Source organism: Tribolium madens, unplaced genomic scaffold (assembly GCF_015345945.1).
Source record: "Tribolium madens isolate multiple individuals breed KSU strain unplaced genomic scaffold, Tmad_KSU_1.1 Scaffold_19;HRSCAF=116;Tcas5.2_LG9, whole genome shotgun sequence".
NCBI lineage: Eukaryota > Metazoa > Arthropoda > Insecta > Coleoptera > Tenebrionidae > Tribolium > Tribolium madens.
Genome location: NW_025400983.1, coordinates 5,824,665 through 5,852,590, shown reverse-complemented (window position 1 = coordinate 5,852,590; position 27,926 = coordinate 5,824,665). Strand labels below are relative to the sequence as shown.

Here is a 27,926-nt window from a genome sequence, read left to right as displayed (position 1 = left end):
TCACAACAATCCATAAGTCGACAAAATCGATTAAAGTACAAATTTTTGTTTAAGAACGCCATAAATAAAAGGAATAATTACAAAAAGAAGTAGAAAAAACTTGTTATATATATAACCTTGAACCACTCAGTCTTTAAAATAACTCATGGCTAGGCCACTCGTTTTTTAAACTAGCATTCGTGCTTCAAAACTGGTTTTATAAAACTTGTTTTTTTAATAATTATACTATTTTCCAACACTAATATCTTGTACTGTTTCTATGGTGCATTTAAGATTATCGTTTCTGATGCTCTTCTATAAAATATATCGTCAATCACATGGTATTTTATAAGTACATAAAACATACTTAACTTGGCATTTTCTCAGTTTTCACATTATTTTTGCCAAATTGTTTTATAATAATTTCTGAATTTGGTAAAATTTCTGATCCAATATTAGTATTGGACAAAATTTTGAAGACAACACAAGTTTCATAGTTCGCTGAAATTTATACTACTACCTCGATTTTTAAACTATTATAAAACTCTTGTTTTGATAGTTACCGCGTGTTATGTAATTAGACCAAAATGTCTTGGGTGGCGATTCCTATGAGTATTATTATTATTATTTTTCAATAATTTTTGTTTTATTGTATTTTGTTTAAAAGAAAAACTGTCAAATTACCCATTTAGAATTTTTTTTTACAATATTTTTAAAGAAAGATCAAAGATGGCTTTATATTGTGTTTTGTTTTCAATTTCGTCAAGTAAAAAAAATGTCACACGTACGAATGAATTTCAATACTATTGTGTTCCCTCAATTGTCAAAGTTTTACAACTCGTTTAAACAAATAGACGGTAAGTATGCACAGATATGTACGAGTAATAAACAACATATTTTTATTTTTAGATAATGCTTAAAATAGTATCATTTTTCCTGATATTAATGACAGCTGTTTCAGTTGATTTTCCAGAGCCAAACCATTGCTTGTATTTTATTGTAATTTTTCATATTACATATGTATAAAACCACGTATATTTTAGTGAATATATAGATGACGCCAGAAATGAACCGTTTTATGTCTCGGAAGAAGTAGTAGTAGATTTTGGTTGGGGAGGAATCGATGCCAGACAACTCGGAGGTTTTATGTATAGCTATGAGTGTGCTAAACTTGAAGGTGAGGACATTAAAAAACTATTTAATTCAAATTTAATCATTGAAAACACTCTACACTTCTCATTCCATTAAAATCATTACTAATAACAATTAGCATCTCAAATAAAATGTTTTTTACATTATATTACATTATTAACATTTACATTTACGTTAAATAAAGTCCTATAAACGCAATTTACTCAAAAATAATTGAATTTAAAAAAAGGTGGTGAAGAAGTTAATTATGAAGTGACGAACGCTGCAGATGACGACGGGCCCGAGTGGAAAGCGCCCCCGCACTCTTTTGAGCCAGGAGAATATGTAGTTTCCGCCAGCATTACGAGCTATGATACGATGGAAGGAGAAGGTTATCAATGTTACATTGTGATTGCTGCTGAAGATCCGACAGCAGTTATAGAAGGTGGATCGTCACGTGTTGTTGCTCCTAATCTTGCCTTCAAAGTCGACGGATCGCAATCAACCAATTCAAATCTTAAAGATGATCCTCACAAAGGACTAACTTATTTATGGACTTGTACGCAACTAAAAACACCGCCGTCTTTTTGTAAAGGGGATTGGACTTTCAATGAGAAAGTAGTGACTATTCCAGGAAAACTTGCTGTGGATGAGGACGAATTTGTTTTCACGCTGACAGTGTCAACTGAATGGGACACGCATGACAACACCTCGCAAACGATTTACGTGCTGAAAAATTCAGTCAATTTAGTCATCGAGTAAGTACGATTTTAATCGAATTAAATTTGGTGAGCAATTAAAGGCAGGTTTTCATATGCCAGAAATACTCTTAAACCAATGTTGTACTTATTTCAATCAATTAACTGCTATCTCTACTCGATTTGGCATGATTTTTAAGCTAGAAATAGTTGTTTTTCGTTAAAATAAATGTTTATATTGCCGTTTTGACGTAATAAAGCGATTAGAGCTATTTCTAATTGATTTGGTGAGATTTTAAGTTAGAAATCTATAACTTGAATCAATTTAAAAAAAATACGTATTTCTAAAAAAAAGTATTTTAACCAGTGACGCACTGAGCAGGTTTTTGTGGGTTTCGTTGTCTAATTACAAATTATTTTTAAAATATCTAAAATTATGTTTCTCAATGATAAAAGTTACACTTTTCTCATTATTCTTAAGTCTAATGTGAAATGAAAAATTTGATCAGTGGCGTACTTAGTAGGATTTCGTGGGTTCCACGGAACACCAGTCCAGGCCTCAAAGGGCCCCGCACGGACTCAATGTTCAATTAATGCTCAATGTTGTTCAATTACAAATTATAAATTTAAGAAAAATCAAAATAATTTTTTTATATTAACAGTTAAAATTAGATTGTGATGACTAAAAAAATTTTATGTCTGCTTGAGCTCATAGGCATAGAAAATGTTAATACAAAAAAAAAATCGAAGCAGAATTAAATTTTCCTCCACTTAATGAAGAAAATTTTAGAGCGTTTTATTTAAAAAAAATGACCTATTAGTATGTATTTGAATTTTCCCAAGCGTAACATTATTAATATTTTTTTTTAATTATGAATTAACCAAAAAAAGATCGATTCTTTCTCTTTTAAATGGCAAAATTTTATAATAGTTAAAAATCGCATACTTTTCGATTTTTGAATAGGAAGGTTCAAGTCAAAAAATCTCATAAACGGCTGAACTTAAGTAAGATCAATGATAGATCTTATAGAATAACTCGGAGAATTTAAAAACGCAATAAAAAAACATATCTTTTGTTTATGTTCCTAGAAATTTTATTAAAAAATTATGGTTGTGTTTTCAGGTTATGATGTTAAAATTTTGACTTTTATGAATCTTTTGTGCTTGTTTGCTTTTTGTAAGCTTTTATAATCGAATAGCTAAGGACACTACCTAATGTCCAAAAACAGATTTCAGTGCTAATAATATTAATAGAACCACACTGTAAGTGCAATGTTTTGCACAAAAATGAGCTTCTTACTACAAAAACATTTATTAAAAAAGGGTACCTATACAGAAAAAAAGTTTTTTTGTAAAATAAATTCGTACAAGCAGGGTTTACAAAGATCAGCAATAAATTTTGTGTAATTTATTGAAATGAGCTAAAAGTTGATGCATTTTCTAAATTCTCCTTCGGCTTTAGGTTCAAAATTGTTACTTTTTTAACTCGTTCTTCAAAAACGATGCAACCAGACCTACTAATTTAAGCGTTCTTTCTGTTTGATGTTTATGTTGTATTTTCATCAATTTCTTACTAAAAATTGAAGAATGTTTAGCAAACCTGGATTAGAAATTGCGTCTAAATTTTATCAGTGGTCTATTTCTGACTTCTGCTTGCACACTTTTCGTTTAACTAAACATTTTTTGCTTAAAGTATATATTTTTTTCGAAAAACTAATTGATGAATGATAAAGTACCATAAAAATGTGATGTTTTATCAAAAAAAATTTTTTTACATCTTAATCTTTTAAACAGAGTAAGTAATATTAAAGTCATCTCCACAAATCGATAAATTTTTATTTAGTCAAGTTGGGACATTTTTGCCATCATCAGCCGTTGAAAATTGTTACACTTTAAAATAAAAAAATTACGAGATTTAAAAAAAATTAAATTTTAACTGTTAAAAATTTTTTTCCTGATTGAAAAAATATACAGAAGGAATAGCATTTAAACATTATTCCTTTGTAAAAAATAAAAGGACAAGGTCAGTGAGTGAAGATGAAACTTCGCGGGTGAAAAATTTTGGAGAACGATAATCTTTGTCTTTGAGTCTTTGAGTTCTACAAAATTTGTATTTTTTTTAAACGGCAACCCATTATAAAACTATTTTTGTCATAAAGGTTATGAACTAAGGATTTCTATCTACTTATATTTAATTTTTCACAAAAAAAAAATTGTACGTAAATTGCAATTTTTACAAAAAAAATCGCATAACTCAAAAACAAAACAATATTTCTTTCTCAAAATACGATCACATTTTTTTGATTATTTTTATTTATACTAATTATTATTTTCTAGAGGCATATGATTTCAAAAAAAACCGCTTGGTTCCATACTTATTCACCCTGTATATGACTGTTTTTTTCTACAGTTGCAAGAAGAATTGCCCTCCGGTAGCCACCTATTCGGATGTAAAGTCTTCTACATTTCTCGAAGGTTTCTGTCACCAAAGTTGTAAACTTGTAAATGATAATGACCTCGTGTGGACAATAGCATCTAAAACAAAATCAAGTTTTACTTTTAATTACAAGACTAGCACACGCTTTGGTAGGGAGGGTCGCAAATTTCTCATAAAAGAAAATGTTTTAAAACCTGGCATTTACAATATAAGCCTTCAGTTAAAAGCCGGACATCAACGAAGCGGATACTCGAATATTATCATAGAGGTTCCAGGACCTGCTGAAGTCAAAGATTGTCGAGTAACACCCGAAAAAGGCGAATCACTCAAAACGCGTTTCACCTTTAAATGTGTCCAAGTGCCGCCTAATGATCGAAACTATTACGAATTGGTTTATAAGGACACTACAGGTATTTTACACGGGGAATTTTTCACTGACGATACACATTTGACAAAGCAAATATTCAAATTTTACGTTTTATAGATCCATCGAAAACAACTTCGGTTATTGAAGGCTACTATCCTAACGTTTTTCGGCAAACATTTGTGTTGTCGTCTTCCAAAAACAAGAAACTTCAAGCAATAATAACGAAAACTGGCCATCCAACAAATGTTGTGCCGCTTAAGGTAGAAGTCATTTCAAGTCTAGCTAATAAACCTACAAAAGAAGTTATAAAAATTGTCACCAATGTGTATAATGGCAAAACTCCAAGTCAATCAGTTGAACAATTAGCACGCAGTACAGATATTGTTGAAAGAAGAAAAGCTATGCAAATAATGACTTCTTTGGTCGAAGAACTTGTAGATACTAAAATTGAAGAAGATCCACAGTTTACTAATTTTATTAGGACATTAAAAATTAGAGCGACTAAAGACCTTTTAAGTGTGAGTGTTTTAGTAATTTTGTATTTTCTGTATACAGAGTGCTTCAGAACTCGCGCCTCAGAGAAAAATTTCAAGTAAAATAAGATACCAGGAACATGGAAACAATGCTTAAAACATTTTGTCAAAAATTTTTGATATTTGACATTTTTTTATGTCTATTTAATGTTACTGATGATCTTGTATCTGTTTAACGTTAAATATCTTTTTAGTTATTAATTATAAACACCTAAAAGTAAATAAGTTTGGAAAGACAATTTAATAATATTCTAAATGGAAAAACAATTAATAGGGTGTTCCATTTAATTTTTTAAGTTATTGAACTTATAACAAACGCCTTAATTTTTTTATCTTTACAAATGCAACACCCTAAAAAAATGTTACAATCTTATAACTTGTACCTTTTTCTTTGCGGTAGTACATATCTTAATTTTTGTGTAATAAATTTTTAAAAAGTGCATGTTTTCGTTAAAAAAACCGTCTTATTTTTAAAACTAAGCAAAATCGACCAATAAAAGTTTAGCTTAAAAACATTGTCATATAAATCTACATCTAAAAACGCTAAGAAACATATGATGTTTTATTTAAAAAACACAAGTTTGTATTGTAACTTATTTTTGAGACACGCTGTATAGTTAAAAATAATTTTAGGCGATGGACTAGATTAGTATCTAGCAATGTCCATATATTTTTTTTAAATTTTACCATTTAAAAATTACTCATGGACTTTTTCAACACGCTGGGACACCCTGTATATAATTCTAATAGCCTGTAGCAAAAAACTAGGAGAAATATTTTTCCAACAGTCAAAGTTCAAAATTTGAAATTTTTATAGATATTTTTTTGTAACATTTTTTCTATGTTTCTGGTATCTTACCTTACATGGCATTTTTTTCTGGGGCGCGAGTTCTGCAACACCCTGTATAAGACAGCAATTACAGACTTCTCCTAGCAAAGTTTCTACTATTTTAAAAATGGGTGATACGTTAACGAAACTGAATAATTTCCAATCTCCAACAACAGATCCAGAAATTGCCAAAATATCGACCAGTGTGTGTGACAAAATAACGGATAAGATGTTAAATGTTATGAAAGAGAAGCAAAATCTTCTCAACATGGCTGAAGAATCTAAATCAGTCGCCAGGTGACTTGTTTCATATCATAACGAAAAAGTTTGTTAGTGAGCGAGCGCGTTGATTATCAAGATTATTGATCGCCGATTAACAAACTACTTTCAGATTTGTGTCCCGTTGTTTGAAATCTCATGCAAAAGAAAATCTTAAAATATTAGAACCCCTGAAACTAAATATCTCGAAAAAAATTCGACCTCCTCCTAGTGAGGGACAACCGGTACTGGTTGAAGATTATCCCGATTATGAAGATCATGGTCCAGACTATTACAATAATCTAAGAGATGTAAGCATTTTTGTTAATAATTGTCCACTAAATTTTGCGTTAGTTAACAATAGCGACGGGAAACACTTTGAATGCCTCCAGTAAAATGGCAAAAGTGATGGCATTTACCACCGCTATCGGTGAAGGTATTGTTAAAACTGAAGGAAAATTCGATACAACACTCGTCCTCAAAGATCTAGGAAAAGAAATAGCTGATTCAAGAATGGCTTCAGATGGAGTTGTATTAATTCCTTCTCAAGATTTTGCCGGTGAAACACACCCTTTTGACGTCTTTGTAAGTTTTCGTACTAAAATTTACTACATTTACCAAAAGATGATACAGTTGACGATTTGGAAGCAAGATATAATGTGGTGGAACCCTAACCACACTCGTGTGGCTACAAATATTGCAATTATCCAGTTTTGGCACTCGACATGCAAGAAACGTATTTACGATTTTCAACAACCGGTGGAAATTTTTTTTACTAAAAGACCTGATTTTGTTTTTACTAGGAATTCAGAGAAGAACGTTTTTCGTATTTCGGATAAATGTGGTAGAATCTCTTGTAATCAAATTTTACAGTTTGCTGTACCAAAAAGAAGAATGTTGCATGTTGAGTTTTCTAACTTCACGGAAAAAAATTCTTTAAAAGTACGTAAAATTTTATGATCTACTTGCGTTAATTATTTTCTGAACAGTTTATTACAACGTATTTCAAATTTCCAACAATGGGCGATTTTCATAATGGCACTATTAATGAATTTGACACTCTAAACATTTCATTTATAAATAGAGAAGACTACGATGTTTTAGTCTACATAGGTATCTTGTCTGTGTATAACAAAACAGAGACGTCAATACACTTCAATGTGCATTCGAAAGTAACAAATTGTCTTCGTTGGAATAGAGAAGCAATTCAGTGGGAACTTTCTTGTTATGTACGTAGTTTTTTCAAATTAATTTATTTTGTTGACTAGGTAAGTTTATTTTAAACGGGAAATTTTAATAGAAAAAATATGGAAGGCCCGATTTTTAACTATAAATGTTTTATCAAAAATAAAAGCTTTAGAAACAAGCTTTCACCAACTTTCTAACTACTTATTTGGACTTTTTTATTTTAATAAAAATTGTTGCTGTGTTTTAACTTTTTTTAATTTACTTAATGCACATTTTTTTAGCCTGGCGATGGTGGAAATAGCTCTGTGATCCATTGTAAGTGCTACCATTTTTCTGCAATTGCTGGATATTTTGAAAATATAAACTTTCTGGAGAAAACAGTACTAATGCCGGATTTAGAATTACAAGTTGTTTCAACCAAAGTTATTTTCCTAACATTTGTTGTAACATTATGTGTTTTTCACGTCCTTGTTATTTTTGTTTTATTACCGAAGAAGGTATTAGACGATGTTTACAAGATTATATGTTTCATTATATGTTTTTTAGAAAATTTGCGTGTATTATTTGGCTGATAATAACACAAAGCACCGTTTTGCTTATCTGGTAACTGTTAAAACTGGATTAAAACTAAGTGCTAGTACTTCATCTAATGTGACTATTAGACTCCATGGGGAAAATAAATCTAGTGAAGTTGGTATAAAAATACCACATTTTTTTGTCACTTTTTACTACTTTTAGCCACATGTCTTGAACTATCCTGATCCAAGAAAATCTTTACTTCAGAATTTCGGAGAAGATTTGTTTTTGTTAGCTACAGAAAGCAGTTTGGGTGAATTAGAAGAAATCGAACTGTGGTTTGATTCAGTCGGAGTAAATCCTACTTGGTATTTAATAAAGATTTTTTGCAATATTTTATTTATATAAATAATTTTGAGGCATTGTCGCGAAATTTACGTGTATGATATGCAGCAACATCAGGAATGGCGATTTAAAATCCAAGTAAAATTTTCTGTGTTGAAAGGTTTCACTTATTATGCGGTGGAACCGTTTAAACAAAAAGAAACAATCATAAAGAGAAAGTTTAGGGTAAATTTGTCACAAAAATTTCATGTTTGGTACTGGTGTCAAGAAGACGAACAGATTTCCTATTTACAAAAATTAACAATTGTTTTCTCGACTGTGTTAACAATTTATTTCCTAGCTCTTTTATGCTATGGTCTACCAAAACTTGAGCCGAAAGATTGCCTAGACACTTACGTAATGTTTCATGTGAATTACTTTACATTTTTAGTTGCTTTTGTCTCTTCATTTTTTTCGTTTGTACTTCATTCTCTTATAATATGGGGCTTTCGGTACCGCACAAAATATTATAACACAAGTTATTTAAAATAATTTGTAGATTGTCGAAATTCCAAAATTTGTGGCATGGGAAGACTGTCAAAGTACCTTTAATCCTGACCATTGCATGTTGGTGAGTATAATACTTTTTATTTTAGTAAAATGTGCATACTTTTGATAAATACAGGAGACTTTTTTTTTTACTTTATTTTGTACTCAATGTTAAAGAATGCTTTTATCTACTAATTTATACTATTTTTATTCTTTATTTTGTATAAAAAATAGGTAAGTACAAATTAAAACGAAATATTATACACGACGATAAAGATTATTTATCTACTCGTGAAAAAAGTCCATTTGTGACTTCGTCACTCGTAGATAAACAATTTCTTTATTGTCTTGTATAATAAATTACAATTTTTTTAATGGTAAGAAAAAAAACATTGTTAAAGTAGATTTACGTTTTATTTTAGTTATTCAGTGTGTTAACTAGAAGTTACAAATTGTGAGTGACAAAGTCTCTAAAAAGAAGTTTTGTAAAATTTCAAATTAACTTAAGAAAAACGGGTTGAAAGAAAATATTAAAATAGCATAAGTTGCGTCTAACTCTTAGAAATTAGGCAATTTATTATTGAATTTTTTTTTTTGAAAAATGGTGGATGCGCCGGGATAATTTTTCAGCTTTATGCAAATTACAGAATTATGAGAATGTTTACTAAACGACACATAATTTGTTAATAAATTAAAAAAAAATGTTGTTTACTCCACAAAAAAGTAATAAACAATTTGAAATAGTAATAATTTTATTTTGAGTAGAAGGCAAAAAATTTACAACAGATTGATTTTAGGTCATTTCTGGTTGGTTTAATAATTATTTCGACAACTTTTTTGATAATTTACGGTTTTTGGGTGACATACTATAGGAGTTTACTTTGGCTCACTTCTTGTCTAATTGGAATAGCATTTGATATTTTCATCTACGAAAGCACATGTTCTATAATACAGAATTTCTTTATAAAGATTTATTTTGTAACAAACATAAACATCAATAATTTCACACATTTATGGCTAGTTTTAGAAAGATAACGTTGAAAAAATGTATCAACACATTCTGAACACAACTGAGTACCAGAGAAAATACTTACGTAAAAAATTTGGGAATCTGATTTTAAGACCTTACTTCCAACATTTGTATAAACCTTTAAGAAAAAGACGAGTTAAGGTTTGTTTGTAATATTTTAATAATTTATTATTTTATTGTTTCTAAACTGCAGGAAGTGCGGAGATTGTTGATTCACCGTTATTCAGTTATTTCCGAATTTGAAGATCTCTTGATGTTTATCATTTACATTATAATTTTATACGTTGTAGTGTTGGCAAACAAGGACAGACTTATGGTCGTTTCTAAAAACGACATGAGAGACCTACTTACCGGTTTACATACCAGAAGTATAACATTTGAAGATTTGGATAGTTTAGAAGAGTAATAAAACAAATTTCTTAACCAAAAAAAAATTAATATTTTTTAAGAATATACGATTATATTAATCGAACGTTAATAGATGTTCTACACGCACCAGAATGGTATGAAAATTTCTCAATTTACGACCCGGGATTAATGATTGACATGGTGAATAAATACATCGGAGTGGCTCGAATAAGACAACAGAGAATACAACCGAATTCCTGCGAAGTAGCATCTAAAATGCGTTTTCTAAACTTGTCTTGTTGGCCAGAATATTCTCTTAGATTCCTCGAAACTAAAACTTTTGATGTGGGCTGGAAAGAAGAGATTAATCCTATTGCTGCCACACATGACAGGCTTCACTACATTTGGCAATATCAGAGCGAACAAGAATCGGGCTCCTCTCTAGCGTTTGGTAAGTGGTGACTTTTATCAAAAAACAGTGTTACAAAATGCAATAATAACTTATACAGGGTGTTTCACACAACTTTACGAGGCTTGCGCCTAATGTATGCACCTAAGTATACAAAATTCACAAAAAGTAGATACAAAAAATACACATGCAATTATTTAATTTTTGAAAATCTATGACGGTAGTTGTCAAATTAATCACTGTTTCATTAATAGTCATAAATTGCAGTTTTTCAGAAACAATTATCATTTGTTCTATCAAGAGACAGCATGAATATGATTCTAGTTTATCTATCTTAATCACTAACTAACTAAAAATGTTTTAATTTTTGAAAGGGTGAACAAACTAGAGCAGATTATCCAATTTTTCAAAATTTGTAATCAAGTTCGTATCGGAATATGTATTATTGATTGCATCTTATAATCCATTTCATTGAAATTGGCATAACAGTAGGCCATGATTGTGTAAACCGCGCTTTAAATGTGAAAAAGTCTTTACTGCTTTACATATTAAGGAACACTCTGTTTCATCCCTTTGCAGATGTGTAGTTTTAACACCAAAAACACACTATTTGCTTTGGAGAAAATAATTTGGCTATATTTAAATTGGTATATTTGATTCCATTAAACAGGAACAACAAAAAAAAAGATTATGTTTTCAAACATACCTTAGCGTGTACTGTTGATGAGAACTACTTTTAACTATAATTTGAAAAAATACTGGGAATAACAAACAAGCAACGAAAACAGTGAAAAAACGAATACAAATATCAGTCATGTCAGTTCAACAAACCATGTAGGTAAGTAATAAAAGAAAAACAAAAACCCCATTTACTGTTATATTAGGGACATGGCGCAGGGCTACTAACTTAAATATGAAATTCCAGAGCCAACCATTATGCCAATTTCAATCAAATCTACTGTGCAGGCGCAGGCCTCGTAAAATTATGTGAAACACTCTGTATTAACTTTTTTTGAAATTTAGGACAATTTGCCAGTTACACTGGCGGTGGATATATTCATTATTTGGGTCGTACGATGTACAATTCTCTGGCCAATTTTCTACGAATGTTGCAAGATACATGGATAGATCCAAGATCTCGAGTTATTTTTGTAGAATTTTTGACCTACAATCCTAATTTCAACGTCTTTAGTTCAATTCGATTGATGATTGAACAAAGTGCAAGCGGTTACATCCTGAGAGATGTTTCTGTAAGTTTCTACTCGTCACATCATCAGAACAAAAAAAAAAAACTTCTATAATATTTTGACATTGTTATTTTTCAGGTCCATTGTGTTCGAATGTTGTTTGTCCAGAACGAAGTTGAGAAAATATCATCGATTTTCTTCGTTTTGTTCGTTCTTTGGGTGATTATTTTATTACTGAAACAGTCAGTTGGCACCGTCAAAAAAATACGTTCCTTCTACCGAGACACTTGGTTTTTAATTGATATGATTATAGTGTTAATGAGTTTAACATGTATCATTATGTTTGGCTTGAGAATGAAGTTTGTGGGACGTTATCTTGACAAGATTGAAAAGGCCAAACATAACGAATTTGTAAACTACTTCTATTTGTTTCAAATCGAATACGGATTAAATTTTGTGGCCGCTTGTCTTTTATGCACTGCAACAGTGCGTTTGTGGAAATTTCTACGATTTGCTGCAATGTTTCGAGTTATGGAACAAACATTGTTGGTGGCTGGAAAATTGCTGTTGTCGTTTTCTGTCGCTATTCTCGTGATGTTGTTAAGTTTTGCGTTTCCTTTAAGTTTGCTTCTTGGGAATTACTTTGGAAGAATTCACACGCCGATTGAATTAATAAAACTGATGTTGCTTATGACACTTAAGCCTAAAGCAATGCGTCTAACTGATTATTTGAAGTACAAAGTTGCAACTTTTTATATTGTTTTGTACATTATTATTATTACTGTCACCATGTACATTATTATTATGATCATAGTGATGTCTTATTTTGAAGCTCAACTTGAACTGTCGTCAGAAACACGAGAATACAATGTTAAAAGCTTTGTTGAAGAGAAATCACGGTACATTCCACGCTTTCTCAAATACAAATATAAATATCTAAAAGCAGGAATGGACGTAAAGCCAAAAGTTGAACCAAAACCAGAAACTTTTTATTACGTACGGTGTAGATCTATAACTGCTGCTCGATTAAAAAGGATGACTTCCATTGCACGATGCATTTTTCGTAATCAAACTCTCTTCAAGAAATCCGCTTCTCTCAGTGAAAACGAAGTAAAAATGATGTTAAAAGTGTGTCGTGATTACTTTTTAAAGTCGGACAAAGAAAACGCAAAAGTGTTTTTTATTGGACATGTTCACGGAAAAAGACGACAGTTTGTTGAGGAAGAAAAAGTCACAAAAGTTGCAAATGTCGTTAACTATTTGTTGCAAGACGAAGCGCCCCAGTTTGGCGAAGAAATTAAAAAGGTGCTGGATAAGAAGTTGCAAAACTGTGTCGAAATGATCGAACAAAAGCAGGAAACGCTCAAAAGATGCGATTTGATGCTGAAACTGTGCGTGCAAAAGTTGCACCGAATTCAAAAGTTGAATATCAAGAAGATTAGACGATACCTTTGATGTTCCCATATTTATCAAAAAAATAATAAACAATCATAAAACAAGTTGCGTTTTCTCTCTTAATTAGAATTTTTGTAATGTCTACAATACTAGATTTATATTTTACTACTTTTAAGTTAGAAAATGATAAGTGTTACCAGATTTTTTTTCAAATACACAACCATAATAATTTTGAAATACTAAATGCAGTGTTTGTCATTGGTCATTAAACTGAAGACCAACGAGATAAGTTTCAAATGTCGATTATCATTGCTAATGAGTACTTTCTCTTGCCTCAAAGTGCACTTTCGATTGAAGGGCAAGGGGCTCAAACCATGAGATCTAACTGACAATAACAAACTAATTAAGTGGAATAAACAACTTTGGAAAGACGTCGTGTGGTTTTTGCACACAATTGTTAATTCATTCCTTTACAAGTAAGTTTATTTTATCTTTTTACAAAAATACGCCTTTTTTTAGAATGCAGCTTGCTAAAGCTTTAACGAAAATCATCGTGGAGGATTTCCTAACTGAAGGAAGAATTATCGCTGATCCCAGCAAGGTAAAAATTCTCCACGTTACGGAGCTAGAACATAACGAAAACATAGAAGGTGTCGACGAAAGATACCAAGCTCTTGACTACGGTCAAGTGTATGAGCTGATGTACAAATGGACGTCTTTTTTTAAAGACAAAGTCGAAATTTGGTTTCGGATTATTGGTCATCTGGACTCCCCCGAAACACAAGAGTGGCTTGATGAGTACTATAGGATATAACATACCTTAAAAAGGTTTTTTCCAGAAGAACTTTTATCTAAAATTTGTCAGATGATTGTAAAACTAAAATATTTTGTACATATCATAAAATAAAAGTAATAAATAAGAATAAATGTTTCTCTTAGAATTTATTTTTAAAGCTTTGTTTTCTTTCTGTATAAAAATCGACAACGATGATGAGTAGTAACTGTAGTAATAAATAGGCACTGTACAAAGTTACATAAATTAAAACAAATGTATCACAAAAACAGCAATTTGTTGATTTTTCTTAAAATTTAGTAATTTGCTTATTTGTCTCCCCCGATTCTGCTTTCAACTTTTGATTTTTCCTGAGTTTTCTTTCCTCACTATTTTTAATACCGTAGAAGAAATATATGAGAAAACCTAGAAATGACAATTAATACACACAAAACCCTTCATTTTAAAAACTCACCAATAAATAGCCAAACTCCAAACCGAATCCAAGTGTCTTTATCCAACTCTAACATAAGATAAAGATTTATGATGATGCTTAAACACGGAACAAAGGGTACCCAAGGAACTTTGAACGAAATTTTCACTTCGTCTACAGGTTGTCTGGCAATAACAACCACTAGAGTCAACATAACTAAAGTAACAATGATAAAAAGTGTCATGTAGTAGGGTTTATTGAGAACATCGATGGCGTAAATGATGATGGCATCAAAGGCGGCTGCGAAAACAGCAAACAGGATTATGCTCCAATTGGTGATTTTGGTTGACGATGAACTGGCGTATTTCGTCATGTTCAAATTGAAAAGTTGTTTAAACATGCCCAACAAGGTATACTCGTAACTGTCTTCAAGATTTTGCTTGATTTCAAGGTTAGGATATTGAGGTTCTGTCGGTTGGTACCTTAGTATTAACACACAAACAGCTACGATAGTATAGGCCAGAAGAGTCCCAATCGACATCATGCTAATCAGCTGATCAGTGTCGAAAAGTATGGCCATTGCACCCACCAGAATCCCTGATAATATCGTCGCAATGACTGGAGTTTTGGTCTTGGGATGAATCTTTGCCAAAAATTTGAAAATCAAGCCGTCATTTGACATAGCGTAGATGATTCTAGGAAGCGGGAACAATGCTCCAAGGAGACTTGTACACAAGGCAATGACAGCACCTATTGTCACAATCCATTTGATCACCGGCCAACCCAATTGGTCAAAAACGTATGGGAATGGAGCTGTGGGGTCCTGGTCGTAATAGGGCCACATCATGGTCAAAACTGTCGAAATGCCAAAGTAGGCCAAAAAAATGACGAGGAGGGAGATGACTATAGCTAATGGGATGTTTCTCTGAGGGTTTTTCGCCTCCTCACCGGTTGTTGCAACAGCGTCGAAGCCAACAAAACCGTAAAAACACTGAGCTGCTCCTTCCATCATTCCGGAAACGCCGAAAGGCATAAAACCGCCGGTTCCTGAATGATTTCTGAATTGTTCTGGTATGTCTTCTACTTTTTTGTTCCAGTTGGCTGAATCGGCTGGAAAAATAGGTTTTGGAAATTGCAACGTAGATGGAAAAAATACCTTTGATGGCCCCGGAAACAATTACAATGCCTACAGTGATTAAGTTTAGACCAGTGAAAATGTTGTTGAGTCGCGAGGATTCTTTCACACCAATGGAAAGTAAAGCTGGAAATACAAATTGGTTTATTAAATAATTACACAGGGCGACAAAAAAAAGTCATGCCGTGACAACTTGACAAATTTTATATCATTTTGTTTGCCTAAGACAAGTAAGACAAATTCGAAATACTTTAACTTTAAAAAATCATCACTCAATGACTATTAGGCCGATTTTCTTCAAATAAAGACCATTCTAAAGGAATAGACTTGCCCTTTAGAATGATATGCAATTTGAAATTGAATATTGGCAAACTTTTCTTCAAACAGTGTTCGAAGAAGTTTGAAGTAAATCGAAGTAATCTAAGAAAAACCCTACGAGTATTTTTTTTCTTTGTCACCATCATGTAGAGCATCTTTTTATTAGTAAGAATGCAAATTTTTAAAATAATATACCGAGTAGTTTTTAGGATATGATTTTTTGAAGTGAATGCATGAATGCATGTTAATCTTACTTACAATTGCATTTTTATAAAAGTATTTGTTTTAAGACTCTTCTTTTGCTTAAAAAATGGTCAATTGTACCTTCTTTGTTCTAATTAGAATAAACAAAAAACTGTTTCTTTATTTAAATCAAAAAACAGTGCCTGCTTACTAATTAAAGCAAATAAAGAGTTTTTTTTTTTCTAAAAATGATCACTGATCATTGAGCAAAAAGGATTTAGAAGTTTAAAGCAGTAGCTTTAAATATAAAAACAAATCTTTTTCAAATTAAATGACTTTCCATTCAGATTCGAACCTGTTCACTTTGTTCTAGCTTTCTGAACTTTTTTTTAAATGTTCTGAGCAAATGCCTTTTCATCACTTTCTACTGATGTTGAATGCAATAAGTCAGTTGCTTCGTATGCAACTGTTATCACAACAACTACTACCTACAAGCTAACTGAAGCTAAACGTAGAATGTACCAACAAAATAAATCAGGTGACTTATTGCATTTAACATCACTCTAAAGTGATGAGAAAGCATTTGCTCAGAACATTTTCAAAAAACGTTCAGAAAGCTAGAACAAAGTGAACAAGTCGAAATCTGAATGGAAAGTGATTTGATTTGAAAAAGATTTGCCCTTATATTTAAGGCTCGTGCTTTAAACTTCTAGATCATCTTTGCTCAATGATCAATGATCAACTTTACAACAAAAAAACTCTTTATTTGCTTTAATTAGTATGCAGGTACTCTTTATTTGTTTTAAGTAAACAAACAGTTTTTGTTTATTGTTATTAGAACAAGGAAAGTGCAATTGACCATTTTTAAGCAAAAGAAGAGTCCTAAAACAAATACTTTTATAAAAATGCAATTTTAAGTAAGATTAACATGCATTTCTCCTATATGGAGCAATGCTTGATTAGCAAACCATAACTTCAAAAAATCAGATCTTGAAAACTACTCGGTATATTTTTTTGAAAATTAGGATTACAACTAATAAAGAGATGCTCTATACGATGGTAATGATGAAAAAAAAATTACTCGTAGGGTTTCTCTTAGATTATTTCGATTTACTTCGAACTTGTTCGAACACTGTAAGAAGAAAAGTTTGCCAATATTCAATTTCAAATTGCATATCATTCTAAAGGGCAAGTCTATTCTTTTAGAATGGTCTTTATTTGAAGAAAATCGGCCTAATAGTCATTGAGTAATGATTTTTTAAAGTTAAAGTATTTTAAATTCATTTAAATTAAAAAAAAATTATTTTGTTCAAAGTGTGTGGACTTTTTAAATTTTTTCTTAGTGAATTTGATTTGTCTCACTGAGACGAACAAAATGATATAAAATGTGTCAAGTTGTCGCGACATGACTTTTTTTTGTCGCCCTGTGTTATGATAGAAGATTATTGTGTCATGTTTTGTACGTTCTTGAACTTGGTGGCGGCAATTAAAAAATAAATTATTTTCGCATGAGAAATATCATTCTTTCAACTAATAATTTTCATTACGTAACACTTTTTTCGTCTTATTTATCTTTGCGTGTCCGATTATATAACATGTGGGAATTAATTACTCTTTTATTCCAACAAGGATATAATCCCTGATCTTGTTGAAACCGGCTGTAGGAAATACCGTGGAATTGGCAAGGTAAATACCCGTGAATTTAACATCGAGGCCTCCAATGAGTGAAGTGTCAAAGCACACACACGATACAAATAGTAATTTCACACAAACATAATATTTTTGTGTTACCTGTAAGAAGAACAACGAATCCAAACGCTAAAAAGTCGGGATACGAAGCCAAAAAGCTTACGTCCATTTTAGCCCAGCTTTCCATAAAATTCTTTATATCTTGGTTGGCAAGAGCGTCAATGTAACCGCTTAGACCTCTAGCCACACTTGCGGTTCCTTAAAAAAAGAGGTAAACAATATTTAAAAAAAAAAATAACAATGTTTTTATAAATGTTCGTGTTACCCAATGTAATTTTAAGTGACCACGACACAAATTTTATTAAACAACAAAACAACAAAAATAATTATTCTGCTGTGTTAATGGGTAAAAGCAGATATTTTTGCATATTTACTGTCCAAAATGTTTACACATGTGTAAATAAGAATTTAAGACTAACTTACTAACTCATTTGTAAATAATATACAGTATGTCCCTGGATTCAGTTTACAAGAAAAAAAAATATCTTTGATTTTACGCTAAAAATACAAAGGAAAAAAAGTTTTTGCTTTACTTGAAACCAGCAAAACTGTAATTAAAACTTCATTATTCTAACTCAGTAGAAAGAAAAGTTCATTTTTCTCTTGATTTTGGACATGGGCGGTTTTAATTATTTGGCAACTTATATGTCACTTTGAAAATTAATTTATTAATTAAATAATGATAGTTCTTGTTAAAAATGACTTTGGTTTTTACCTTAAAGCTGTTTCATTGAGTTGCTGTTTATTAAAATTATAAATTATGTTTTTCACAAACATTTTTGTTATTTAACTTGCGTAAACTCATTTGTCAAAGTGACATCATTGTCCAAATAATAATAAGACTTAAAAAGCAGAGAAAAATGAACTTTTCTTTCTACTGAGTTAGAATATGAAGTTTTACATACTGTAGATCTCTGATTAACAAAACCAGATTCAGAATTATTCTTCATCTCATATTATATTAACATAAGTGTTTAAAATGTTCAAAATTATGTTTTTTAGATAAAATACCTCAATTTTTTTGTAATTTTGGAAATAGTTGTAGATATTAATAATTTTTACAATTTTAATGAAGAAAAAAAGAAAGAGTTTAAGTCTACAACTTTTCTTAGCGCATTTCAATAAATAATAAAAATACAAATTAAAAAGTTGGTTCACAGTTAAACAAAATTATTTCAATTTAATTTGCTCATTCGCTTAAAAGATTTTTTTCGGAAAGAGATGTTACACGTTGACGTGTTTCATATGTTCAAGTTTACCAAGAAAACTACTTTCTTAATTGAGTAGTCACTTTCTTTTGTGATAAGGTGATGATTTTTCACCTCAAAGTGCGTTTCGCAGTCTTTCTCTTCACCGCTGAAATATAAGAAGATGAACAGAATCCTGTAAAAATATTGCGTGAAAGTAATAAACTCTTCCTATTTCTTTATGTCTTAAGTAGATTGATTTAACAGAATTAAAAGTTTATTTAATAAAACCTGATACTTATTTTTTAAACAATTTTGTGCAATATGTTATTATATTTATTAATTTGCATTGTAAAACTCAATAACTAAAAATATTGGATTCCTCGAGGTCTAGAACAAAGCGGAAGCTATTTTTTTTTTTGGAATGCGTTACAAATATCTTCTAGAATTTTTCTATTTATTATAACAATATTTTGTCGAAAAAATGTGCCTGATGATAAGTAGTGCATTATAAATTTATTTATGAATATAAACCTAGTTATTTATTAAAGAACAAAAGATAAAATTATCTGTAATAATGTAATAAATTAATAGTAGTAGTAGTACAATTGACATGTTTTACGTTGCGAATGCAGTGAATGTAATTATAGGTGAAATTATTAGTCTCCAATTAACAAATAAGTATATTCTATTTTATCTGTAGCTCTAAAAATAATAAAACTTTAATCTTTTAACACTGAAGTCTTGAATTTAACGTCATTTAGTAATAATTAAGAATTATTAATGAATGAATGCATTATAATGTGAATTTTTAGTTAATAGTCGGCCAATTTGCATTAATAAAGGTCAAAAATTTCTTACACAAGGGGAGATTTTTTTAAGATGAACAAAGAGACAGTATTTTCAATGTTTCTGCAAAAATTTCGTTTTATTAACTCCTCAAAATTATCATTAGCAACAGACTTTGGGTTAATTTCAGAAGAAAATCTTCTTCACGTCAAATTTATAAAAATATGACTTATGCTGAATTTGTGCTGCAATAGTAAGTTAAGTACTTTTGTCTTCTTTTTCTGCGTTGTAATTTAATAATTATTTATTTTGTACAAAAAATTAAACCGAGCAGCGACCTACCTATAGCATATTCCAAGATTAAATTCCATCCAATTACATATGCGACAACTTCACCCACAGATACGTAACTGTAAACGTACGCAGAACCTGCCTTGGGGACTCGAGCGGCGAATTCTGCATAACACAGTCCTGAAATAAAAGAAAACATGAAATATAAATACCAAAACTATTACATAAATGACTTTCTAATCGCTAATAAGAAAGAAATTGGACACATTTATTAGAAATTGTTTAAGTCATATTTTAATGTTACGATTTTGGCAATAACAATTTTGACTAAGTATACTTCGCCTCTAAATTAAGAACTAAATTGTTAATTATAAATTCAAATCACTTTTTTATGTGAACCAGTATCTACATCATTTTTGTTTTTTATTATTTTCTTTAAATCATTTATTTATTATGTATCCGAATTGGCATTTATTTTATCGAAAGTAAAACAAAATGATTGATGGACACTTGGCAATTATAAGTGACAATCAATTATCATTACTCGTATTAGTAAAAAGACTTGTTAATCTTACCACTCTATATACAGTTTTTAAAGAGTTTTGTTTGTGATGGATTACAAAAATATTTGTTTGGCATAAATGGAAGTATTTAAACAGCAAAATATGTATTTTGGTTATTTATATTTACGTAAAAACACCGAAAATTAGTATTAAATATCTGCGAAATCATATGTTTATAGCAAAATACAATAGAAAAAAAAATTAAAAGGACAACTATGTATCTAATATTATGAATCAACGATAAAAATTTTGATTCAAAATTGTGTCAAGACATTTATTTGATTAATCTTAATTTTCATTCATATCAGAATAACAGAATGTCAAGAGATAAATCCATAAAATTTTAATTACATTTTAATTAATTTGTTTTAGATAAAGTAATGCCAAAAACTATTTTAATTAAAATACTATACATTTTATATAGCTCTCCTATAAAATTTTATCATTGAACGATCTTGTCACAGCTGACGTATTTTTCCCAAAAAAATAACCTTTTATCATTTGCAGTGAATTTCATTGTTAAGTCATAGTTTAAGGATAATGTTATGTTCAAAGATCATTATCTAAATGCACTTCAGTAATAATATTGTCATGTTGACTTGACTTTAGATTATCTTTTTAATGAGATCAGTCTAATTAGTAATTAGTAACTTCATTTAAGTAAAATAAACAAAAAAATATACCTATATAAAAAAAACAAATTATTATATAAAAGTGTCTATTTGTAATAACATTTTTATAAGGCTTTGTTTTGTCATTTCTTACAAATGCCAAGTGGAAAAATACTTTCGACTCGTAATCATCGAAAATCACAATGGAAAAATACTTATTTTAACTAGTTTCTCTGTGGATTTTTTACAGTTTTATTTATTGATTAATTTTAAATATCAGAAAAACATTTTTTATGACCTATCCACTTACCTAGGACAATAAAAAAGAAATTAAGACGTTAGGTGTTTGCAAAACTTATCTTTATTTTTGTTAACTTAATGATTTAAATCTTTTGTCATTTTACAAACGTTATAAATTATTAGAGCAATTCAGCAGTGTAATGAGCTTTAAAAAATCATAATCCGAACATTATGTCAAAAATGTATTATTGCCCTCAACACTCGAGTTAAAAAATTGCCTAATAAATAAAGATCAATTATAAATAAATAAATAATAAATCATTAACAACATGCATTGTGATTTCTCATAACTATGAAGTTGGTCAGGGACGTCATCTTAATTGAAACACCCTGAACACATTTTTTTTCGATTCATTTAACACTTTTTTTTAAAGTATACTTTAAACAACTGGATAAAAAATACTTTAATATAAGTGTAATCAATATAGAAAAGATAATAAAAATGTTAAAATTCAGGCAGTAAACAATATAAAAATTAGGTCAAGATTTCACCTTGTACACGATTTTCTACTATATGGATTAATACCTGACAAAAGTAACAAAACTGACCATCTTTTTTGGAAAATACTTCAAATGTTGCTGACCCTTTTCCTCTGATGCAAACATGATAATTGATAGTGATAAGTAATACTTGTAATTTAAAGATAAAATAGTGAAATAAACGTATAGATTAAATTTAAATTTTACACAATAGAAAATGTACGTTTGTTTCTTTGAGAAAATTATAAAATCACCAAGTTCCATTTGTGATATTCTTAAGAAAATTAACTCTAAAACGATAGATATACAGCAAATTTGTTTATTGGTTTATATTGGCTTATGTAGTTTAAATTAATAAATTATAAAAAAAATTCTTATATTAGGAAATCAAGTTTTTAGTTTCAACAAAAGTGTCGCTAATTTTTGTTGAACCAATGCAAAGTTCAAAGTTTTTCCTTGTTACACTCAGTTTGGTTTCAATTTTGTTTTAATGTTTGTTGCTTACAATTTTTTGATATTTTAGTAACAGTAAAAAGAAAAATATAAAAAAAAGAAAGACAAAAAAGTTGTTGATAAAATCGGGTAGACTAACCTGCAACACCTGACGCTACGGCTGCAATGAGGAAGGAAATGCACACAGCAGGTCCTGCAATCTTCCTCGCCACAGATCCTGCTAAAACATAAACTCCTAAACCCAAAGTGGAGCCAACACCAAGTGCCGACAAGTCGAGTAAGGACAGGACTCGGGCAAGTTCACTGCCACCCGAATTATCCAAAGTTTTTTTCCTAGTAAGGGCACTAACAAGTCGCCTCATTTTCTGTAACAAACGAAATTTAAAAAAAATAATCAAAAACTTGTAAAAAAATTTAGATAAATAGAAAACTGCTAACCTGTATTTTCGTACCGCAAGCCATTTCGATCGCACGTAAGTAAGTAATCGTGGTTTGGCAATTGATTTTGAAGATATTTATTTTATCAAGAAATCTTCCTCTAATCTATAGGTAGGTATTAACAAGTGCAAATTTCCTGCCACTTTCTTGCAGGGTCAGGTGCAACCGGTCGGAATGATAGAGAATAATTAGATTCGAACAGCAATGACATACATTAATAAAATCAAATTTTTAGTTTAGGTACTGAATTTGTCAAAAATTTAAAGGAAAAAGTGTGTTATCATCTAAAGGGGTCGCTAGTACAGGATAAAGAGGCGAATTGCGTCAGATTTGATTACTGAATTGATTGAATTGATAAGGTGTAGAAGATAATTGTGTCATTTGAAAACATACCAGACGCTCACTAATTGCGATAGTTCGTACTGATTGGTCGACAAAATATTTACATTGCATCATTACTTGCTCGTGATTTTGGCACCAGTGTTTCATGAATGCAATATTTCTTTCACGATTAAAAAACTAAGTTGTACGAGTTAAAAAAAGTGACAGTTTTTACAATAACCAGGAAAAAATCGCTTTTCGTTCTGTTGTAGAACTTGAAAATGTACGAGGTGTGATCAATACATACAATAATGCGTTGTATTATCTTGTGTTCTAAATTTTTTAAATATAATCTGACAACTTTTTTGGTTACGTTGCACATTTTGAAATCAATTTTCTCAGTTATTTTGCATTATTGTAAAAAACTGTAGTGTGAGTTAGTGTGTAAAACATTCAAGTCGAAGAAAAAGAATCGAACTAAGCTTGTACAAAAAAATACAGAGTGACCCAGGAATACGTGCAAGCTTCATAACTTTTTTTCTATCCAAGCTATTGACTTGTTTTTTTTTAAACAGTAGGTTTTGTTATAAAGCACATTTTAAAAATATTTTTATTTAATACAGGATGTCCCAAAATTAGATAAACAACTAAGCTCTGTTTTTTTTTTTAATAAAAACTTCGAATATTTGTTACATTTTTGAATTTGCCACTAAATAGTCTATATAACGCACCCATATTTTTTTAGAATGATTTGCAATAGTTTTTGACTTATGTTAATTTTTTTGAAAAAAATAATCAACATTTTTTATTTTGCTACAAATTTTCTAAAGTAGATCCCACAAACTCTACATTGGCAAAAATTAAAAAGGCTACGCAACGATGGATTAAAATATAGGGGTGTTGTATTTGAAAATGTCAAATTATTGCTACTTGTAATTTGTAATTTGTAATTTTTTAAAAATTGTAGTAGGCAATAGAACAAAAACTCAGAGTTCGCCTTTATCTCAAAAGATGCGTTAAAACTTGAGGAATCGACTGGAAAAAGAGTTGGATACCTTATCTTCAATGAATGGTTCTGAAGTTATGAATTTTTCAGTGGGTCTATGCACGACGCTATTTTGACAAATAAATTGACATTAGTCAAAAACTATTGCAGATAATTCTTAGAAACATGGTGCGTTATATCAACAATTTAGTGGCAAATTTAAAAATGTATTTTGTATTTTTTTATTTAACACTCAAATTTGACTGATTATCTGGATCGATCTGAAATGATCGATACTCTATTTAAAAATAATAAAACAAAAATGTGTAATATAAATATTATTTTTTTTAATACCAAATTACGATAATGTAAATTTAGTGAATAGAACAAACATACCAGCACTTACTATTTTATTTATGAACATAAAATTATGAATACTTAAAAATTTATAACTAAAAAAACTTTGTCGTCACTTAGAATTAGATAACAAATATTTTAAATATAGACGATATGTCAATATGCAAACTAATTGTCTAAATATGTTTTTCAAATGTCACCAATATTAGTAATTCTAACGAATTGTAACTTCGTTATTATTTTTGAACCACAAAACGTTTATGAACACAATTACGATAAGTAAGTATGCTTGGGTGATTTAAATTAGCAATATACGTGTCTTTGTGTAAAATTCTTAATTATGTTCTGTAAAATTGAGTGATAAATTGTGCAAAAAATAGTATTAACAAAAAAAAACAAGTCTTACAAACACTCTGATTGTGCTATGAGTAGTTTGTGACACGAGCCACGCAGTGGTGAGTGTTGCAAATGCACGAGTATCACAATAAAAGGTTGTAACACGCGTTTTTTATACAATTTTTTTTATTGAGCGCTTTTTAAATTCAATTTATTATTATATTTGACAGCTAAAATTTTTGACATTTGACATATGCGGTACCCAAATTGCTCGAAAATAGCTTAAATTGCATTAGTTTCGGTGAAATAAGTTGAACATTTTCTCACTTAAAAACGACAGTCTGTCTATTGATAGCCAAAGTACCTATTGCACAAAATGTCGCCAACAAACAGTGTCACAAAATAGCATTTTGTGCAACTGCTTTCAGTTATCCTCTCGGTTAATATACTATTATACTCAAAGGTGCTGGCATTTTAAGATTATATAAACAAAATAGTTTTTAACAATTGTTTTAGACCTTGAAATTTAGTAAGATTTGAAATGAGACGTTTTTACATTCCTATAAAACGCAAATTTGGCTTATAATAATTTTTAAACTTTTGCAAACTGATGCTGTAGAAACAAGGATGTTTCTTGTAGGTTTAATTTAAATAAGTAGAATCATATTTTTTCAAGAAAATCATTTTAAAAAGAGTGTAATAATGCACTAGAGTACTTTGAAGTACTATTTCATAAAGACTTACCGAAAATTTGACTATAATTTTGGTATTTGTTACCAGACTTGTGCGTAGATTACTATTATTGTGTTATTGGTTATTATCTTACAAGTAAGTATACTAATGCTGAACTGTGAAATTTAAAATGTTTTATGTTAAAAGGTTTTTTTTATTTACAAAAAGTATACTTATAATCGCAAAATTATGCTTTTTTCATAATAGGCGGTTTTTAGTAAAAATAAAAAACTGCTTGGCAATTATGAGTACCATTATATTTATTGTTTTTTATCTTCTACTCGTCTTTGGACTTTAGAGTAAGTACTTATAATGACTAGGTATGGATAATTTTTGAAAAAACTTACACTTTTGTTTTACACAGGTTTATATTCCTTATTAAGTTGAGAAGTCGCAGAAGTTATTTTATGAATATTATGCTATTACTCCAAAAAATAAATAATGGTAAATAGTGAATAAATTTGAGTTTTTTGGCGCATACTTTTAACTCATATGTTTGTAAAATTAAATAAAACAAGTTTTGGTTTAATTAATCAGTTGTTTTTAGATAATATTATTACGAATGTTTTTTTAAGAACAATAGAAACTTTTATGGTTTTATTTGACTTTAACATTTTTTTTCAAACAATGCAAAATGGGACAATAATTTAGTATACAACACTATCTTAGGTTTTATAATTCGAGAAAAAGTATCTAAAAAAGATGTTAAGTTTTATTGTTTGTGATATTTGTACTATTTTATCGCAATGAAAAAATTAATTATATTTTTTTATTTGTTATATGTCTGGAACATTATTCTTTTAATGCTGTCTATATCTTTAAACAATTGATAATAAAAAAATATAAAACAATCAAAAAGTAATTTTTACAGGTATTCTCAAAATACAATGAAATGACAAATTGTTTGCATTAGTCTGCTAGTATTGCTTTGATATTTTGAAAATTTTAATTTTTTGTATTTTAACAAACCAACTTATTCAATTTGTAATTAATGTTTATCCAAAAATTTAAGTGTATTATTTTAAAAGATTTTGTTTTTTATACACACCTACTTGAAAGTAATTTCGCTAATAAGATATAATTTAATTAATTTTAAAACAATTCTAGTCAGTTGATAAAAGTTCATATAAACCTAAATAAGAATTAAAAACCAAAAACTTATATTTTCCGCACTATAATTGACTATAAAATCAATTCAAAAACCCTTAGTAAAACATGTGTTTTATCTTGTTACCCAGTTAATAATACTGAAACACCATTTATTGTACACAATTTGTATCATAAAATCAATTAAATGTGACTAAAATGTATTATAAGCAAAACATTGTATTTTTCAATAACCACATCTAAATTTTGCGTCATCACGATAGTTATGTAAGAAATCCATTAGAGGAGTTAACAGGAAAGTAATAATATGAAACATATTTTACGAATTTATAAAAAATAATGCATTCTATTTGCAGATGCACATCCGGTGAAAACACACTTTCGCCAATATCAACACAAAATCATATCAACAAAACAATTATTACAAATGTCAACAGACTTCTTCATTTATCGTCATTTTACAGTCCACTTTCATTTTTATGAGGTTGTTGTGGATTACCTATTTAATTTGCTTAAAAAAATCTGCACGTTCTAGAAAAATGCTTGGAATTTGAATTTGTCAAAAGATTAGGAATTTCCCAAAACCCAAATTCATACACACTACAATTATGACAATAATAAATAATGCCAACACATAAAATACAAACTGGTTTTCTAGTTCAATGACTGGCATCAATAATTTAATGGCGTTATTCTCTTAAAAATATTTTTTATTTACGAGGAAATTACAGCAATTTAAAAAATTACGAATTATCATTTGAAGCAAATTGTTTTGACTATCGCTAAAACAATTCATGTAATGTTTGTAGATAGTAAATTGGAAAATTAAAAAATCGAAGTAACTTTCTACCTATTGTGTAAAAAAATGAGAAAATTCAAAATTGAAAAATTTTAATGAAAAGCAAAAAGCTAAATTATTTTGTTAAAACTCACCTTATTGCAATTAAAAAAGGTTGTTAATTAATTTTCAAATAATCATTTCCCACCCGAGTCACTGTTTAATTCTCGCCAATTATCGCGAAAACACTTCAAGTCGAACTAAAATTCCACCTTGTGACAATAATCGGCAAGGCAACAGTAACAGGTAGAACTCAATTCAGCAAACTGACTCAATATAATCATTGTTAATTACATTTTGCGTCCCCTCTATTACTAGCATTGAATAAAAAATGGCAACAAAACATTCACCAGTTTTTTGCCACCACTAG

General features: G+C 29.6%; 3 protein-coding genes across 6 annotated transcripts; 2 read left to right on the top strand and 1 right to left on the bottom strand.

Moving 5' to 3' along the window:
• Positions 1 to 730: 730 nt before the first annotated feature.
• On the top strand, positions 731 to 13,635 carry LOC123015879 (polycystic kidney disease 1-related protein-like). 3 transcript variants are annotated; one of them, XM_044415918.1, is made up of 22 exons: positions 731 to 836; positions 889 to 968; positions 1,023 to 1,156; positions 1,361 to 1,868; positions 4,219 to 4,655; positions 4,730 to 5,130; positions 6,069 to 6,271; positions 6,366 to 6,543; positions 6,587 to 6,817; positions 6,866 to 7,174; positions 7,222 to 7,461; positions 7,702 to 7,917; positions 7,967 to 8,110; positions 8,159 to 8,304; positions 8,356 to 8,772; positions 8,820 to 8,891; positions 9,607 to 9,787; positions 9,837 to 9,980; positions 10,033 to 10,241; positions 10,289 to 10,638; positions 11,620 to 11,846; positions 11,922 to 13,635. In XM_044415918.1, the coding sequence occupies exons 2-22, from the start codon at positions 892 to 894 to the stop codon at positions 13,236 to 13,238; spliced, it is 6,141 nt and encodes a 2,046-aa protein (XP_044271853.1). In that variant the 5' UTR covers positions 731 to 836; positions 889 to 891; the 3' UTR covers positions 13,239 to 13,635. The 3 variants fall into 3 exon arrangements, 2 of the variants coding, with proteins under 2 accessions (XP_044271853.1, XP_044271854.1); XR_006413405.1 differs by lacking the exons at positions 10,033 to 10,241; positions 10,289 to 10,638; positions 11,620 to 11,846; positions 11,922 to 13,635 and having other exon boundaries at positions 8,356 to 8,506; positions 9,837 to 9,975; XM_044415919.1 differs by lacking the exons at positions 9,837 to 9,980; positions 10,033 to 10,241; positions 10,289 to 10,638; positions 11,620 to 11,846; positions 11,922 to 13,635 and having other exon boundaries at positions 8,356 to 8,506; positions 9,607 to 9,810.
• LOC123015885 lies at positions 13,512 to 14,133 on the top strand. The gene is made up of 2 exons (XM_044415928.1): positions 13,512 to 13,654; positions 13,698 to 14,133. The coding sequence occupies exon 2, from the start codon at positions 13,699 to 13,701 to the stop codon at positions 13,990 to 13,992; it is 294 nt and encodes a 97-aa protein (XP_044271863.1). The 5' UTR covers positions 13,512 to 13,654; position 13,698; the 3' UTR covers positions 13,993 to 14,133.
• On the bottom strand, positions 14,106 to 27,837 carry LOC123015880 (cationic amino acid transporter 3-like). Of its 2 annotated transcripts, none has more exons than XM_044415921.1 (7): positions 27,652 to 27,837; positions 22,582 to 22,807; positions 20,087 to 20,215; positions 17,811 to 17,966; positions 15,540 to 15,644; positions 14,426 to 15,493; positions 14,106 to 14,376 (listed from the first exon to the last, which is right to left on the bottom strand). In XM_044415921.1, the coding sequence occupies exons 2-7, from the start codon at positions 22,802 to 22,804 to the stop codon at positions 14,261 to 14,263; spliced, it is 1,797 nt and encodes a 598-aa protein (XP_044271856.1). In that variant the 5' UTR covers positions 22,805 to 22,807; positions 27,652 to 27,837; the 3' UTR covers positions 14,106 to 14,260. The 2 variants fall into 2 exon arrangements, with proteins under 2 accessions (XP_044271856.1, XP_044271855.1); XM_044415920.1 differs by lacking the exon at positions 27,652 to 27,837 and adding an exon at positions 22,881 to 24,386.
• Positions 27,838 to 27,926: the final 89 nt, after the last annotated feature.

Coding starts and splice junctions, on each gene's coding strand:
- LOC123015879 (XM_044415918.1), top strand. CDS start 892: ATGCTTAAAATAGTATCATTTTTCCTGATATTAATGACAGCTGTTTCA. Junction 8,305..8,355: donor GTCGGAGTAAATCCTACTTG/GTATTTAATAAA, acceptor AATAATTTTGAG/GCATTGTCGCGAAATTTACG. Junction 10,242..10,288: donor GATTTGGATAGTTTAGAAGA/GTAATAAAACAA, acceptor ATATTTTTTAAG/AATATACGATTATATTAATC.
- LOC123015885 (XM_044415928.1), top strand. CDS start 13,699: ATGCAGCTTGCTAAAGCTTTAACGAAAATCATCGTGGAGGATTTCCTA.
- LOC123015880 (XM_044415920.1), bottom strand. CDS start 22,904: ATGGCTTGCGGTACGAAAATACAG. Junction 17,967..20,086: donor AATCTTGGAATATGCTATAG/GTAGGTCGCTGC, acceptor TCTTTTTTTAAG/GAACCGCAAGTGTGGCTAGA. Junction 15,645..17,810: donor ATTCGTTGTTCTTCTTACAG/GTAACACAAAAA, acceptor TTGTATTTCCAG/CTTTACTTTCCATTGGTGTG.